The sequence below is a fragment of the Crocodylus porosus genome, unplaced genomic scaffold (genome assembly GCF_001723895.1).
Source record: "Crocodylus porosus isolate Cpor-Errol unplaced genomic scaffold, CroPor_comp1, whole genome shotgun sequence".
Lineage (NCBI taxonomy): Eukaryota > Metazoa > Chordata > Crocodylia > Crocodylidae > Crocodylus > Crocodylus porosus.
The window spans coordinates 10,930,531-10,947,011 of NW_017728917.1; the positions used below are offsets into that span (position 1 = coordinate 10,930,531).

General features: G+C 46.9%; 1 protein-coding gene across 4 annotated transcripts in view; it reads right to left on the reverse strand.

Annotated features, from left to right (window-relative positions):
• Nucleotides 1-1,856: 1,856 nt before the first annotated feature.
• Nucleotides 1,857-16,481, reverse strand: part of LOC109311193 (monocarboxylate transporter 2-like) — a 47,208-nt gene continuing 32,583 nt past the window's right edge. For all 4 annotated transcript variants that reach the window (XM_019536685.1, XM_019536686.1, XM_019536687.1 and 1 more), the window contains exons 3-5: nt 12,813-12,956; nt 7,146-7,979; nt 1,857-2,552 (exon numbers count right to left, since the gene is read on the reverse strand). In XM_019536685.1, the coding sequence (XP_019392230.1) occupies nt 2,269-2,552; nt 7,146-7,979; nt 12,813-12,956 (1,262 nt within the window). In that variant the 3' untranslated portion in view covers nt 1,857-2,268. The remainder of the gene's footprint in view (nt 2,553-7,145; nt 7,980-12,812; nt 12,957-16,481) is intronic.

Sequence of the window (16,481 nt, forward strand, 5' to 3'; positions counted from 1 at the left end):
TTGCCTCTAATGATGGTTTACCCCAGACACAACAGCAACCTGAAGGAATGAGATTACCTCCTTAACCCGGCTCAACCTAGGAATAGTCCAACGGGGAGGGAACTTGGCTGAGACACGAGCTTGAATCTCTCTCCAATAGAGAAAAGACTTGGACCAACTGCTGAACAATAGTATTTTGTGAGGAAAGCCCAGCCCTACCAGGGAGAAGGTCTAGGATTGCAAGCAAGGAGTCTACATCCCAAGGAAGACGCACCTCTTTCCTACTGGTATTGCTTATTGCCTAGCTTAGGTGGCTCCTCACTTAATATGCTGACTTCTATGGATCACCTTCTGAAATACCCAACCTAGTGCCTGAGGACACTGGCAATAACATTTCCCTACACCACGTGGGTGTTGTGAGAGTAGACAGTACTTCAAAGCTCTGCTTCTGTCTACCATATTCTGTTTAAATATTAATAGATGAACCCTTCCCACGACCTGGAACTTAACAGACAGAGAAAGCCCACAAAAAATTGAAGACTGACACAGTGCACAGGTCCTTCGTTCAGGGCAAATCCCGTCCTTCAGTTTTACTTAGTCCAACTGTGTCTTCGGTTATCCCATGACTTGCTCATGCAACAACCAGTTGGTCATCCAGGCCAAAGGCTCATGAGTGCCTGGCTCCCAGTCTGGAGCACATTAGCTAGCAGCTATTTTGAGTACTTTACATGTACACTCATACCCATGTGCGTATTGTCATAGCTTAGAAACTAGGGATTTAATTCATGCAGATTCATTAAACCAGGCCTGATTTCAAAATGAAAATCATATCATCATAGAAAAGCAGGGCTGGAAGGCACCTCAGGAGATCATCTAGTCCAACCCCCTGCTCAAGGCAGGATCGCCCCTGACTAAACCGGCTCAGACAGAGGTAGTTACGTTAGCCATGTTAGGCATAAGTTAGGCAGAATTTGGGGTAGGTTTGCACCTTATAGACTAACTGAATCAGAGATGCATACGCTTTCCTAAACAGCAGCTGCTGCATGCAAAAGCTTATGCATCTCTGACTTAGTTGAACCATCCCAGTCAGGTATCTGTCTACCCTGCTTTCAAAAACTTCCAAGGATGGATAGTCTACAACCTCTGAGTGCAGCCTGTTCCTGCCACATGGTGGGAAAACTCCTCCTAATCTCCAATCTAAATTTCCCCTGCTGCAGTTTGAGACTATTACTGCCAGTCATATAACCAACTTTTTTATAACCGCCCTCCAGGTATTTGCAGACTGCTGTCAAATGCTGCCTCAGCTTTCTCTTTTCCAAACTAAATTGCCTTAATTCTTTCAGTCTTTCCTCACAAATCACGTGAATGAACAAGCAACCCAAGGAGTGCCGTGCAATTGAGCCTAAACTCCTCCCTTCTGAGATGCTGAAGAATATCTTCTCTCAGAAAACCTAATTACTTCTCCGCACGATGAAGGTGCAAAGTAAAAGCACGGCTGCAAACCGAGTGTGGTCTCCAAAACCCCCTGGTAGGTTCTCACACCTGGGTCTAAGGCGGTAAGGTCAAGGGGGCAGGGCAGGGAGGCACTTCGCAGGGGCCGGGAACGCCAGCAGAGACAGGATCAGGCCTTCAGTAAGAGTCATTCTCAAAAGAAGATCCCTAACAAGGAGAAGATGCCTAATCCAGAGCCCAGTGAGGTGAGCGGGGGTCTTTGCACTGACCTTGCTGGACACCGGATTAGGCATCAGGTCAATGGAAGTCACTCGTGAACAAGAGCAGAAGTCGAGTGACAAGCTTGTACGATTCCTACTACAGAAACCATCCAAAAAAGGAGGCAGGGTCCTCAGCATGGAGCAGGGCTGTGCAGCATGCTATAGCTTTGCTCTGCTTTGTCTAGGAGAAGACTAGAAAAACAAATCCGGGGTCTTATCAAATGCTGGTACAAAGGACAAAGGCAGAGTTAGGCTACGGCTAGACTGCCTCCCTGCACAGCCCAGGACTGCTGCTTGGAAGAAGCCCCTGCCCCTCACACGTCCAAGGCTGGTGAGTAGGGAGACTAAATGGCTCAGAGGGCATGGCACAGCCCTCCCGGGGTGTGTTCTCAGGGCCCCTTTAAGATGCCTGTTTTACCTAAAGGCCAACTGAATGCATGCCTGAAGCGGGAGTAAGTGAGCAGTGCCGGGTTTGCAATGCCTGAGACACCTAAAATGATTTCACTGTTACAGTCAGTTGAAGAAATGAACCCCTCCCGCTCCTTCCCAATTCCCCATGCAACCTGTTGCAACAGGCTTACACTTCAGTCAGGCCATTAACTTCCTTCTTTAGTCCTTGTTCATCTGTCAACGGTTCCAGCTCCTGGCCATCCTGCATCTTTTCGCTGTCCCAGTTATTGCTCCCTTCATTCATTGGCTTTCCATGCTCGGGGTCCTTCGTGCCCACTGCCTTCTCCTCTTTCGCAAGCATGCGGTAATTGTAGTAATTCATGATGAACAGGAACGTTCCTGCCAAGACCATCACGGCTCCACATTTAATGAACATGTATTTGTAATCCCCAAAGGTATCTATAAGTGCTCCTGTGAATCACAAGAAGAAAAGGCATGTTGGAAGCAAAGATCTCAATGCTTTCAGTGTCTTCTGCTTGGGAATATTAAGGCTTGCTATTGTGACTGTAGAGTAAAACAGGGGATGTTCTCTACTTTCAGCTCTGATGCTACCAACAGTTAGCTTTATGGCATGCAAAGCTATGATGAAGTCAATGGCTATTCCCAATACACAAAGTTCAACCAAGGGTGAAGTCTCAGAGGGACTGAGACTTTACAGCACAGACCTGAAATTTCTTTGGCCCATCTATTTCCATGCATTCACTTTGCAGCACCAGATTCAAAGCCCACAGAAGTCAATAAGAGTCTTTCTGCGGGCTTTAGATCAAAGGCTGGGTGAATAACCTCCACCTACCTTCATGAGTTCTTGGCCAACAGAAGTGAGGTCTGATGATGAGCTTTGACAGCTGATAATTGAGAAAGGGATTAATCCCAGCCAATTTGTTTCTTCCTAGGCCAATAAATGGCATCAGATGGCAATGACCATGGGTCAGCGGTAGCCTTGTCTGCACTGGAACTGTAGCCTGGGCGGTGAAAGGGCACCACATGGGATCTGAGAGCATTAGTTCCAGGGAAAGCAAGGCTGATGCTGTTGGTATGAAATATTTTCAATTTCAAGAAAAACATGCCGGTTTCATCTCAAAGGTTAATGCCTTGGCTATGGGGTTGTAGAACAACTGTAGAGAGACAGCTTAATTGAAATGCCAGCCTTCACCATTATTGCAAAATGCAACATAAAGTAAACCTGGCTAGGATGCTGATGCTGGACACTCATGCCCAACAACTGGAGCAATATGGACCAATTTGAATATCCTACATCTGATGAAAATAACCCGTGTGTGTGTGTGCGTGCACCTGTGTGCGAATTTACACACACACACAACCCTTCTTGAAATTCACAAGCTCTCTGACTTACTTCCTGAGTGACAAGTAATGTTTGGAAAGTCTGGGTGATTAATTATCCTGGTGCGTGCCTACTCTAAATAGGGATTTTATGGCCACTAAACATATTTCCTGATGGCAAAAATTATTAGCTCAACTGGTTTTGGTCAACGATCTTCTTGCCTCTTTTATAGACATCCTGATGCACAGTTTTCAATATATTGTTTTATGGACGTTACTCATGAAACATCAAGCAAAGGCTAATTACAGCAATTTTTCCTTCTTGCTAATCAGGATGACCTAGAGGTCTGCTAAATAGCATTCATTGAGGGTTTTAATGAGTAGGATATTGGAAAATTCAACAGTAGGATAGTCTTGCCTCTTTTCCTTTGAGAATAAGATAAAGTCATACAACAAACTGGGAACAATTTACTTAGTTCATTAACACAGAACCCTACCGTGGGTTATTAAAATGCCAAAGAACCAATAAATTTGCTGGTTATTAAAATGGTAAGGGAAAAAAACAACAAAACTAATAATACTGACTATAATACTGCATTGTCCTGGCCTCATTAGCAGTCTTTCGTCATTAGTTTAATCTCCTGAATTAAAAAAATTATATAGTATAGAGAAGAGTCACCTTAGAACTGTGTTTTCTTCTGTTTGCAATAAATTTGACAATGAAACTTTGCAAAAAAAACCAAGAAGATGCAGCTATGCTTGCCATGCAATATGAGCTAGGTGGTAAAAGGAAGAATTAAATTGTTCTGTAAAACGTGTGACATTGAATATTAGAAGTTTAGCTAATTCTTTTTTTTTTTTTAGCCCATGATATTTAAAAACAGATCTATCCCACAGCTTTGGGTTCCTGTGGGTTCCTTTGACTTCTAATGAAGCACTGCTATAGTCCACAGAACCAGCACGGTTTTCCTGTTAGGTATCCAGACACCTACCAAACAGCCAGCCTGCTTAAATGCTGATGCTGTAGTAGGCTGCACAGAAGGTTAAGGGCATTTGCAGCAGACCACTACGCTGCCGTGCACGCAGGTGATGTTGCTGACTCTTCTCCCCAGTCTCCTCGCCCTCTTCTATCCCCTCAGAATGGATGTGCCAGCCAGTTTGGGTGCTTGTACACGCAACGCCATAAAGTGACATTTTCCTCACATGTACATGTTAGTGTGGCTTAATGGCGTCACCGTGTACACATGCAGGACTTCGGGGGGTTTTAAATGAGTTTGCAACTTGGCAAATCGCAACGATGCAGCTGTCAGCTTGCCCACCCAGCCATGGAAGAGGGAGGCAGGCTCTGCAGAAGTGGTGAGGGGTCTGATCCCTTTTTTTCATGTTTTTTGGTGAAGCCTCCTGCCTCTCCCATGGCTAGGGGGCAAGCTGCCGGTAGGTTGAGCAGCCCCGGTCCTTCCCTCCATGGCAGCAGTACCCCTGGGCAGGCTCCTAGTGGGCCAGGGGCTGACCCAGCTCAGAGGCAGCACCTAGCCTGATCCAACTCTTCCCCAACTCTGAGCTGGGGCAGTACCTGGCCTGCTAGCAGCCTGCCTGGGCAGCCCTGGGAGACACCACCTCTGTTGCGGAGAGAAGGACCGGGGTCTCCTGCAGCTCAGGGGCCGCTCAGCCTGCTGGCAGCTTGCCCCACTGGCTGCCGGAGAGGTGGGCAGGATATGATGAAAAACGAAAAAGAAAAAGACCTGGCCCCTCGCCAGAAGCAGTGAGGGGCCCAATCCTTTTATTTTTTCAGCAGAGCCTGCCAGAGGTCATGGGGCAAGCTGCTGGTGGGCTGAGCGGCCCATGAGCTGTGGGAGCCCCCGGTCCTTCCCTCTGCAGTGGCGGCACACCCTGGGGATGCCCAGGCCAGGTGCTGCCCCAGCTCAGAGACAGCACTGAGCCCAATTCAACTCTTCCAGCACCCCATGCACTGTCGCCGTTGCCTTCCCGCCACCTGGGACGGGCTGGGCTGCACTGGGACAGTGCAGGGGGGCAGCAGGAGGGTGGCTGGCTGTGCCAGGGCCTGGAGAAGGTGGCAGGGATGGTGCACAGGGTCCTGGAAGCCTGGCCGGGCAGGCTCCAGCTCCAACAACAACAAAAAAAAGGGCTTGGGCCTAGTGCCATAACATGCCAGGAAAATTGAAATGATTTAATCCTCAGGGTTTTATTCTGCGCCCCATCATTTCAATTTAGGGGGCATAGGATAAAACCTTGGGGATTAAACCCCCATGACATGTACAAGCACCCCTGGATGTCACCTATGGACTCATGGGGACCTCAGTCGTATTACAGAGCTACTGCCCCATCACAACTCTGCTCTGCAAAGCTAGGGCCGCAGTGACATTTAGTGGAGACGTGAGGTAGGGTTGTCTTTGTGTGCCACCTCCCCAAAAGACCCGTCAAACTGGCAGTCGCTCTCTTCTGTCCGGCCCAGCTGTTCAGGTGGGGAAGGGAGAGCTTGCCTCCACAGTCATGTCAATTAAAGGGGTCTAATCTTTTCACACCAGTGCAATGTTTTGCTAGCACAGCTGACCTGCTTTTAGCCAGCCATGACAAAGGGTCCTTGACAGGCTAAGGCTCCTTTTGATTTCTTTTGAGTTATCCCTCTATTAATAGAGTCTCTCTCATAGCAGACAGCAGTCTGATGCTGGCTCCGAAGGCGGTAGGACACATCCAAGCCCTTTCCAAAAGCTCTTTTCCATTCACAGAAATGCTGCATAGACTCCCCACTGGTGCATTTCAGGTATCATCCACTTCAAGACGGTACTACCACTTGTTGTATTTTTGTTTAGAGAAGACAAGCGGTATCTGGGGAGCCGCTGGTCCATGGGGGGCATTCTTCTCTCTATCTGTCTGGCACTTGGACGTCTTCAGTAGGTCTCTGGATCCCAAACAGGAAAACCATCTTGTTTTCTGTGCAGTAACTGTAGCAAGCTAGGACATTTACAGGAGGATCCTGTTCTGAACTGCCTGCTGCTTAGAGATAATACCAGACCAACAGTGCATTTTTCCTGTATAAGCATTTGCCAAAGAAAAGAATAACACAAGCCTCCAATTCGCTGTCAGAGATGTGCCCCATTCTGTTAGTTTGGGATTTTTTTGCTCTAAAACATGCTAGTAAAGAATGGGACTAACATATCAAACCTATTTGAAACACCCTGCATCAAAGTCTTATTTTCAGCACGGACTTTACAGGCTCTACGGGGCAAGCAAGGAGGATGGAAATCCATAAACAGAATCGCGCCGAGTTACTTTCTTGGCACTTTAAGTTTGGCTGCGTAGGAAATGAAAGCATTCAGACTGGCAGCTTACTGGATCTATGCTCATTTTCAAGACAAAGAAGCAGCATCAGTTAAGACCCAGGCGCTCAGTTCAGCAAAGGGATTTCCTTGGATTAGCAGCATGTTTAAAATTAAGTGTGTACTTATATGCTCTGCTGAATTGTGGCATTAAGCATTCAGCAGCTGGGTCCCACTGTATAGGAAGTGTTTGAAAAGACCCAGGCTGCCTTATGCTTCCAGGGTACATGCAAACCTGTTGGCTTCAGGTGGAATAATGCCCACAGTAAGAAATCACAATCACAAGTAGAACAAAAACACAGGGCTGAGGTAGAGAAAAGCCACTCTGCAAACTCTAATCTATCACAATACAAGCCTACGAGCTAGAGCAAGGTATCTCGCTTACCTCCAACTGGTGGTCCTAGTAGTATGGTGCAACACTCTGCAATAGTTACAAGTCCAACGGCGCTTGTGAACCGCACAGCTCCAACAAGGTCCATGAGCGTTTCAAAGAGCATGGCACAAACCATACCGAATGCCAAGCCAAAAAAGACAGAGTATATGACAAGCCCTGCATAGTCCGACGCTAAGGGGCACAAAAGGTGGCAGGCACCATTAAAAGCAATGGAAAAGCTGAAAAAATACTGGATCTTTGGTCTCACCCATTTACTGTTTGCAATGAGGCCAGTTGTGGGCCTGGCAATCATATCGACTATAGCAAGAATAGAGAGGAGGAAGGCTGCTGAGTATTCATCAATGCCCATGTGCTTGGCATATGGTGCCAAAAACACAATTGGGGCAAAAAAACCCAGAAACATGAGGACGTTTCCAACCAGGTATATCAGGAACCCTCTGTGCTTGAAGAGGGAACAATCCAGGTACTGGTTAAATTTTGCACAGCACTGTTTGTCTTCCTCCTCTTCTGTTGCAGCCAAAAAGCCAACAGCTTTGGCAGTCTCCTTTACTTCCTTGTTGGCTTCTTTTTGAATGGGGCCAGTTGCGTGGCCAATGGGCCTGAAGAGAGCCCCTGCCACGCAGCAGTTCAGTAAAATTGCCCCAAGGATTAAAAAGCTGCCCCTCCATCCAAAATTGTCAAAAAGGAACTGGTTCAAAGGGGCGAGGGTACAAAGCATGACAGGGCTTCCTGCCATGGCAAGGCCGTTGGCAATTGGTCTTCTCTTTAGAAAGTATTTCCCAATGATTATCACTGAGGGCTGGAGGTTGAGAGCAAGGCCGAATCCTGAAACAGAGAGGAAAAACCGTGATACAAAGCCAGGCTGCCAGTATTTCCAATGGATGGATGGTGGCTGGGTCTGAGTCCCTAGTGAGCTCTTCAGACCTGCCCCTTTGCATGCAAGGGATGGAATGACATGAAGTGAACTTCAAAATCTCAAGGCTGGTGTTACTATTGTTCATATAGCAATAATCACGAAGAGATCATGCTCACATAGATAGCCAAGGCAAATCTCCCAACCATGTGGGCAACGATATCCATGCAAGCTCTAAAAGAAAACAATAGACCTTGGGTTGAATAGGTGCAATAACAGCCCTCCCGTTGACTGTTAGCATACTGGTGTGAGGAACTGGGGTTAGAAACAAGAGATTAAAACAACTGAAAGGTCAAGTGTACAAGTGCAAAAGTGGCATTCACTGCAGTTCTCAGAAGGAATCGAAGTTAGAATGATCTTGCAAGCATTTTTAAATTAAAATCACTTTTTGCTGTATTTAAAATTATGAATAGTGCTATACATTTCCGTAAGTAAGCTGGCTAGCTAACTACCCCTTACATCCCTACTGCATGAGCTCAAAGGTATTTCCTGAAACAACAGGTGTTAAATGTTTAACTTTGTGATGGTTTGAGTATTCCCAGGTTCTTTAAGATACCTATAAAGAATCTGCTCCTCTTTAAAAGAGCTTTATAAAAAAAAAAGAGTCTGCATGCTGATTCCTGTTACAAAATAAAATTGTTAATATTGTATATCAGTCTAAAAGCTACATTTAAAGACTAGAGAATACATCTTCTACCTTATCGCTTCATTAGTGAATAATCCGCGCTGAAACAAAATTGAAAGTTAATCCTTGAATGGAGCATTCTGGAAAATGGTAATCCAGAAAATAGAGTCATGCTGATTTTTTTTCAGTTCATTAGTCCATATAATTAGTTTGTTTAACTTGCAGTGCCCAGTTAGGCATATGGCTTTACAGAATAAAATAAGAAGGTCAAGACCCTTCAAGTTAATTAAGAAAAGCTATTGTTAATAACTGATATAGAACAAATATTAGATGGCACAGGGCAACTCTAATTCCACCTACAGGATAATAATAATCAACGTAGTGTTGATAATTCCCCAGGCCAATCCTGAACAGACAGTTTAAAAAAAAGAGCCAAATATTTTTAAAAAGACATCTTATAAAATGATGTGGCTGATGGGAAATTCAGACATAGATTTGACATATGATTGTTAATTTGAGCTGCTGGTGGTAGATAATCCAGTGATACCGTAGGACCAGCCGTCTGCTGTAAATAAAACAGGAGCTAAAGAGCAGAAGGGCCTCAGGCTGGCCCAAAGCAATGGGGTAATTTCCCCTCATTGAAAGATTTGCTCACCGCGGTGCGTTAGAGTCAGGTTTAACTCCAACTCAGTCAGGTAAATCCAGAAGCTTAATGTTCATTTAAACTCAGGGTTTTCCATGAGGATCAACAATCACTTTAATGAGAAGGAAAATTACACTGGAAGCCAACTATCCATTTAACCAACAACTTTGCTAGCTGAATGCCAATTTGACAGCGACACGCATCCTGGTTTAAAATAACTTCAGTTTCTTCCAGCTAATTGGGCTCTCACAGTTCCACACCAAGAGACAGGGCGTTTAAATTACTTTCAGATTTGGCTAATCTTACCCTGAAATATTTATATCTATTCTTTTGTTAGTGTGATGTCACTAGAAAAGGGTTCCCATACCCCTCGAACGGGATCTGCTCCCAGAGACCTTGCATCGTTGTGGGGAGCCACAGAAGCCATTGCAAGAAAGGAAATGAAGGATGCACCCCTATGCAGCTGATACTATTAGGGGGTTAAAGTTGAACTGCTTGTGCGCATCTAAGCCAGCATTTGATTAGAGTAGGATGCACACTGCCCAGCTAACTCGCTTGTCAGTGCTATGGGAAAATAAGCGAGCCCCCAAGGGAGGGAGAGTGAAGATTTTGGCTTTACGTCCTACGCAGACAGCGGCATTTCATACAGCCTTCCCGACCACAGCGCTCCTTTCCTGCTCCCGACCTACCGCATAACTTTGCAACTGATCTACATACAAATGGAAAAAAAGACATAGCCTAATCGAGATAGCAATTGAGAACGGTGTGTCTAATCTCTCCAGCAGAAAGAGACACATTCGTGGTGATAGCCTCCCCGTCTGATTAGCATGCCAAAGGCGGAGAACAGTAGCAGAGGTCTTTTTACTGCCGAGTCTCTCATTTTAACTCTATCCCTGGGAATTAAACAGGGCACGCTCTCCTAAGCCAGAGTGCGTCTCCCTCTCAGTATACGAAGCAGGAGACTCACAGAAGTGCAATCTTTCCAGGTTGTTTAAGATTCACTGTAAATTGCTTTGTAAGTCTCTCTTCCCTTACCGTAATGTTTCCTCAGGCACGTGATCTCAAGGGCCTGGTTTTATAATTGCCCTTGAATGCTCCCATGTCAAATCGGACCAAACCAGGAGAAAAAGCTCTTCAAGCCTAATTAAGAGCATCAAGCAATTTAGCCGCGTGATAAGCATTTTCTTTACTCTGATGTTCCCCCAGGCCTAAGAAGTTAGGTGCTAGGGTCACTAGGCCTTGTCTATGTGCGGTGGTTTAACTTGTGATATCAGCAGTTACTCAACAAGCAAGCAGCCCCGTCTGCTATCAGATACCCCCCCTCTTTTGCAGTCATCGGTACAGAGGGATCTTTAAAGGAAATTTCCGGCTATGTCATTTTTCATTGCCAGCACGGTTACATATGTCTCTTCCTGATGCACAGTTCATCCTGTTGACTCTTTCGGGCAACCGACAGCATTTTAGAAGTACTTATCTAGGTGCCTAAAAACGTGCATGGGGGCCTAGTGAGCAGGGCTTTCAAAAGGACCTATGCCCATTGGGCCTTCTGGTGTTAACACAATACGTGCAATAAATAATTATAAGCCACGGGAGAAAGTTCCCCCAGGAAAAGCTCTCTTTGACCGTTCATAATAGGGAGCATAGTGCCTTTTTGTCAATCAGCTGGTGCTAACTGTTGTCAGAGACAGGCTACCAGGCAAGGTCTGGTCTGAGCTACTGTAGGTCCTGACTCAAGAAGGTCCTGACTCAAGAAGACTGCTTAGCATTAGCCAGTCCCATGTGAAGTCGCACTTCTTTTCACTGAAGAGCAGTGTGAAATACTTCTGCATCCCACAGCAAAGGGTTTGTCTTCTATCGCCGCTACCCTGACTTCAAAGACTCCTTTAGCTTCCCTAGTAGGCATCTGCTTGGAAGGCAATGATGCAAAACAAGTTTGGCAGGGGCTACGTCACCACTGCGAGGAGGGTGTGAGGTTTCTGGACTCCCTTCAAAGAAGCCATTGCTTCCTCAGTGATGATTGCAGGCCCTTAGTGGACATCAATGGCACAGTAAGTAGGACAGCTTGGGAAATACAAAGAACAAGTGCCAAAGAGATGCGAAGGGGCCCTTTATAACCACAACCCACACTGAGGGAGGCAGCCCTGGTGTAGGGAAGCACGGCAGCAAATGTTTGCAACCCAATTCATTCACCCAAGAAATCTGCTGCTCTCCTGGAGCCACTGCTCTCCGGCTGGGCTCCCTGCCTGTGCACAGGCATGTGGGTGTCTTCCTCTTCTTTATCTTTGCTCATTTAAGACACTCAATTGGCTTGTAACGAGTCCACCTTGCAACCCAGCTCCCTGTGGAGAGGGCAACGTAGGCAGAAAAAGGCAGGAGATGATGTGTACTCCCGGGGCATGTCCAGATGTGCGTGAACATGTGGTCTGTGGCACCACATGCCACACACAGCACATGCAAGTGTTCCCCGTGCTGCTACTTTGCAGAACCAGGGGTTTTTTAACCCAGAGTCAAAAAAACCATGCCTAAACAAAGTGGGGCTGTAGCTCCTGGAGGTCCCCATTAGCCCAGATAAGGCTGCTGGGGCCAGCAACTGTGCTCCCCTACCCCACCTGGGGAAACATGCTGTGCACCAGAGCATGTGCAGCATGGATGATCCCCGGGGACAAGTAGCAACGGCGCTGCTACTTGTCCCCAGAGAAACACACATGCCCCCAACATCCAATCCACCTACCATCCAGATCAACAGCCAACTTCTGGCTAAAAACAAGCAGTGCCAAGTAAGACGCTCTGCAGGTATGCCAGCACAAAGCACCCTTGGTAACATTACGGTAAGGGAAGAGAGACTTACAAAGCAATTTACAGTGAATCTTAAACATCTGCAGAGGGAGCAAAAGGGACTTGCGTGGAAAGGCAAAGTTAATGCAAAGAATTCCTGATTTCCACCCATTTTTCCCACATCTCCTATGACACGGGATCCTGGGCAAATGACAGTTTTTACCCAGCATTTTGATAAAGTATCACCAAATACTCCCCAATCCCATATAAACTGAGGAAACAGTTGCAAGAACAAAGCTACATTTGGCATGAACTTGAAAATCGTCCCAGGTGGACTTGTTTTTAAGGGGCTGCTCTACCACGAACACTAAGTCCCCACTGGCTGTCGTGAGAGCGAAGGGCACTAAGAGCTATCCTCACTACTGTCTCAGGAGGGGGACGTCCATCTACAAAGAACACATTGCATGTTAAATCAGCCCCAAGTAAGCCAGAAATCCAGGGATCAAAAAACTTAGGGCTGATCCTGAAAGCACTGTAAATGCCATTCACGGGGGTCTAGTCCTAACTGACTTCAGCAGGTTGACACAAGACAGGAAAGCAACCCACAGGCCTCCGTGCCTCCCAGGGGCGTGGAAGGGACTTACCTAAAAAGGTCAATCCCAAAGGACAAGTGAAAAGAAAAAGCTTCCCGTCCCAGCTTACCTGACATGAGTCCCACGCAGATGTAGAGCTGCATGATGCTGGTGCAGAACGACGCTGAAACCATCCCTATTCCACACAGCAGACCTCCGAATATAACCACCGGCCGGCTGCCAAAACGATTCACTAAAATGCTGCTAATAGGGCCTGCATGAGAGAGAAAGCAAAACAGCACCCAGGGTTAAGGCTTCCTCGATACACCACGTTTTCCAAAGCAGGTGTCGAAGATGCTGCCGCTTAGTTACCACTTATATTGGTTTAGCTCATCTTATGCAGGGTAAAGGGCATAAGACCCCTTTGCACCAGTATCATGTTAGTCTACTTCAGTAGCTAAAGCCTGGCCCTCATTGTGAAAGCCACAGTGGTGTGAAAGAGGCACACTCAGAAGAGTACTAAATGCTGCACAACGGGGCGGTCTTTCTGGTTAGCTAGAAACTGGGGCCATGGACAAAGGAGCAGCTATGCTGCTTTAAAAAGTTTAGTGCAGTTCAGCTGAATCTGTTTCATCTCTCTGCTCTACACGAATGCCAAGCGAACATTGCAGAGGCAACTCACAGGGTTTAGTTACCCCAGTTTACACGAGATAGAAGTGCACAAGTGGAACAGTTGCAACAGGCCTAGCGATGTGTCTTGGCAACTAGTTCATCTACCTGCCCCCACCTTAAAATGGTCTATCCGTGTCCCAAAATGCAACATTTATTGGGTCAGGTCTTTCTTTTAAAGCCCCCTCCTACCCCTACACACACACGCCTCCATGCTGTGACAAGGCTGGCAGCTTTCGGGGGCCCAGCACGCTCGGTCCCAAACATAGCCCAATTGACGTGCCTCTACCAGGCCCCCTCCCGACCACCAGAGAGGTGCCCTGCTGCTCTGTTTGCGCCCCTAGCATAAGAGCCCGCCACGAGCCCTCCCCGGTTCGACTGCCAGCCCCAATGAGGTGACTGTTTTTATATTTCTCCAGAGCATTTTGCTGCAGGTATCTTGGAGAGGAGCCTCTGAATGCGTGTGATATTGCTAGTGACTGCCCAGGGAGCTCCCAGCATGGAGCAGCACTGCGCTGGCCCTGTGCTACAATCACAGCATGGCTTTCCAGAGTCCATTAAGCTACCGGCCTGTCTACAAACGTGCGCTCTGTTTGCAAAAAATGACTGAGAAATGACAGCAAAGGACTGACTGACCCCAGTAATACAGCTAAGAGCTTGATCCAAAGGTAATTCAACTCCACGGGCAGAGACTTTGGATCAGGTCCTAGTGGTGCAGCATGGATGGAGTACATCCGAGATGAAGGGAAGGAAAGAGTGATGCCAACACGGAAGAAGGTCCCATCTCACAAGGGTAGACATCCTACATTATAAGTGCACTGGGCTGATGCTGCCCCGATTCACATCTGACAACCCCATTTGCTTCAGTGCCAGAGAAGAGTCGGAGGGACCGGGCAGCTGGATGAGCAGGTCTCAATTCACCGGATGTAGGCTGGCCAAGAGACATTCACACGGTGGCTGGAGAAGTCAAGCCAATGGTAAAACCTCAGCTCTGAACGCTTAAAGTATACTGGACCCAAAGGGTTGGGACTGATGAATGGGGTCCTCCAGCCAGGAGATGCTCAACCAGCTCAGTGACTAAAACAGAGAGGAACCAACAAACTAACTGCTTTCACATCGGCGAATAAAGCACAGACACCTTACGTGAGCGACGGTCTCTCTGACTTACAAAACGCCTTCGCTTTGAATGCTCTGAAACACGATTTCCTTACCCCTAGTCTTGCCTCTGTGCCCTCTGGTGTGCTACAAAATCTGATCCTCAGTGAACTGCATTACAGCGGGGGCCACGCAACCTGCAGCAAGGTCAACTTTTAAAAACCCAACCATACAAAAGGTTTCTCTTGAGCCTGTGCTCTTAATCGAATGATACAGTCTATGGGGCCAACATAACTCGTTTAATTAAAGGGGCAGCATGTACATAATTAAAGTTTCTAGTTGTATGACCTAATTCTGCAATTGGATGCACATGAGTGGACCTTCGTGGCTGCACAGAGCCCTGTTGAAGTCAATGATTGGCTCCAGGGAAGAGAGAGCGAGAGGATTAAATTCAGCCCTGAATAAATGGGAGTAAGTCTCAGAAATCCCACCGATTGGGAGCTATACTTGCGAACATCTCCCAAAGTGTCCTGCAACCCAGTAGAGAGTAAGCCAGGTTCAGAAGCCCTAGCGGGAACCAACCTTTGCAAGCTGAGCTGCAGCCAAAGGTCCTGAGTGACACAGCTTTGCAAAATGGCTCTGTGGCCCTGTATAAACCTAATTATGCAATGCGAAGAGTAGGACTTGAATGACATTTTCCTACATGAAGCATGTTCTCTCATTAGGGCTTTGCTTTGGGAAGCCAAAGACCCCTTGAAAGGGTCCTGGAGAACACAGAAGCCTTTGAGGCACCTCCTGTCCCTAATGGCAACCAGCAAACTCCCACCATTACTTAGAATAATGATGGAGATGACTGCAAAGCATATGAAAGAATACAGGATATATTTCCTATTCTGTCTTGTACACCATGTCTCCCACCCTTGTGTCTGAGAGCCTTCCAGTAATGCATTACACAACGTAGCTGGCATTTATCGCGTGTGCTTTTTTCTTTCTGTCTCCATTTCCCCCTTTGAGAAAGAAAGAATATATATATATTTATATTAAAAAAGGGGTGGGGGGGGTCATTTCTGTGTGCTGTGCTATAAGTTTTATTAGTGAAGGCAAGCCAGTGAAGTATGACCTCACCAGCAATAAAAATGGCTTTAAGATCCCCTGGCAGTTTGGTTTTGATATACCCAGAGAGCTCAGTGCACAAACAAAATGTGAGCGACTCCCCACAGCCGTCTTTCCAGCCCTGCTTCTGTTTCCTCTTGCATGCTGCATGGTTTGGATCTCCCATTAATAGCTTTATAGCCGCTCCCTTCAGTGACCTTCAGTAAACAGGCTTCCTCTTTCTAATCAGAGTTATCAATTTTGCACGGCGATAGCCAGGTCCATTTGTTTCCCTGCACTGATATTACAGCCGTGGTCCCAGGGGTACTGGCTGTGCAGTATTCAACATCAGGCAATTTCGACAAACTTAAGGGGCCACATAAACCTTTCTCCTTGACATTTAGCCACCTGCATCCAATCGACCATTTTTTATGGTAGTTGAGGGTGGGCTTTTCATTAGAAGTGCCCAAGCACACTGAAAATCCTGCCTCCAACTCTTTCAGTCTGAATAGTTTGGAACGGGCCCTGTCCCCACTGAAGTCAGTAGGAAATTTGCTTTGGGCTTTAAAAGAGCAGGCATTGGAAAGCTGGCTCATACATTATGATCTGTGGGCAGAAACACACCTGCTACCTGGTTATAACGTGGCTGTGGGGCATTATATAGCTTGGAGCATTTCGGCACGCCATCACAGCTGATTTGGGCAGTCAGGAAAAACACAGGCAAATATACCTTTACCTCCATCCAACTGTCTTTAATGATCCACGTTACACCCACTGGTCCAGATGCAACTGCGCGACCAACCAAGAGTCCATCCTACCGTGCGTCTTCCACTTGGGGAATAATCATAGTATCATAGTAGCTAGAGTCGGAAGGGACCTAGGTAGATCATCTAGTCCGACCCCCTGCCTTGGCAGGAAAGAGCACCGGGGTCAGATGACCCCG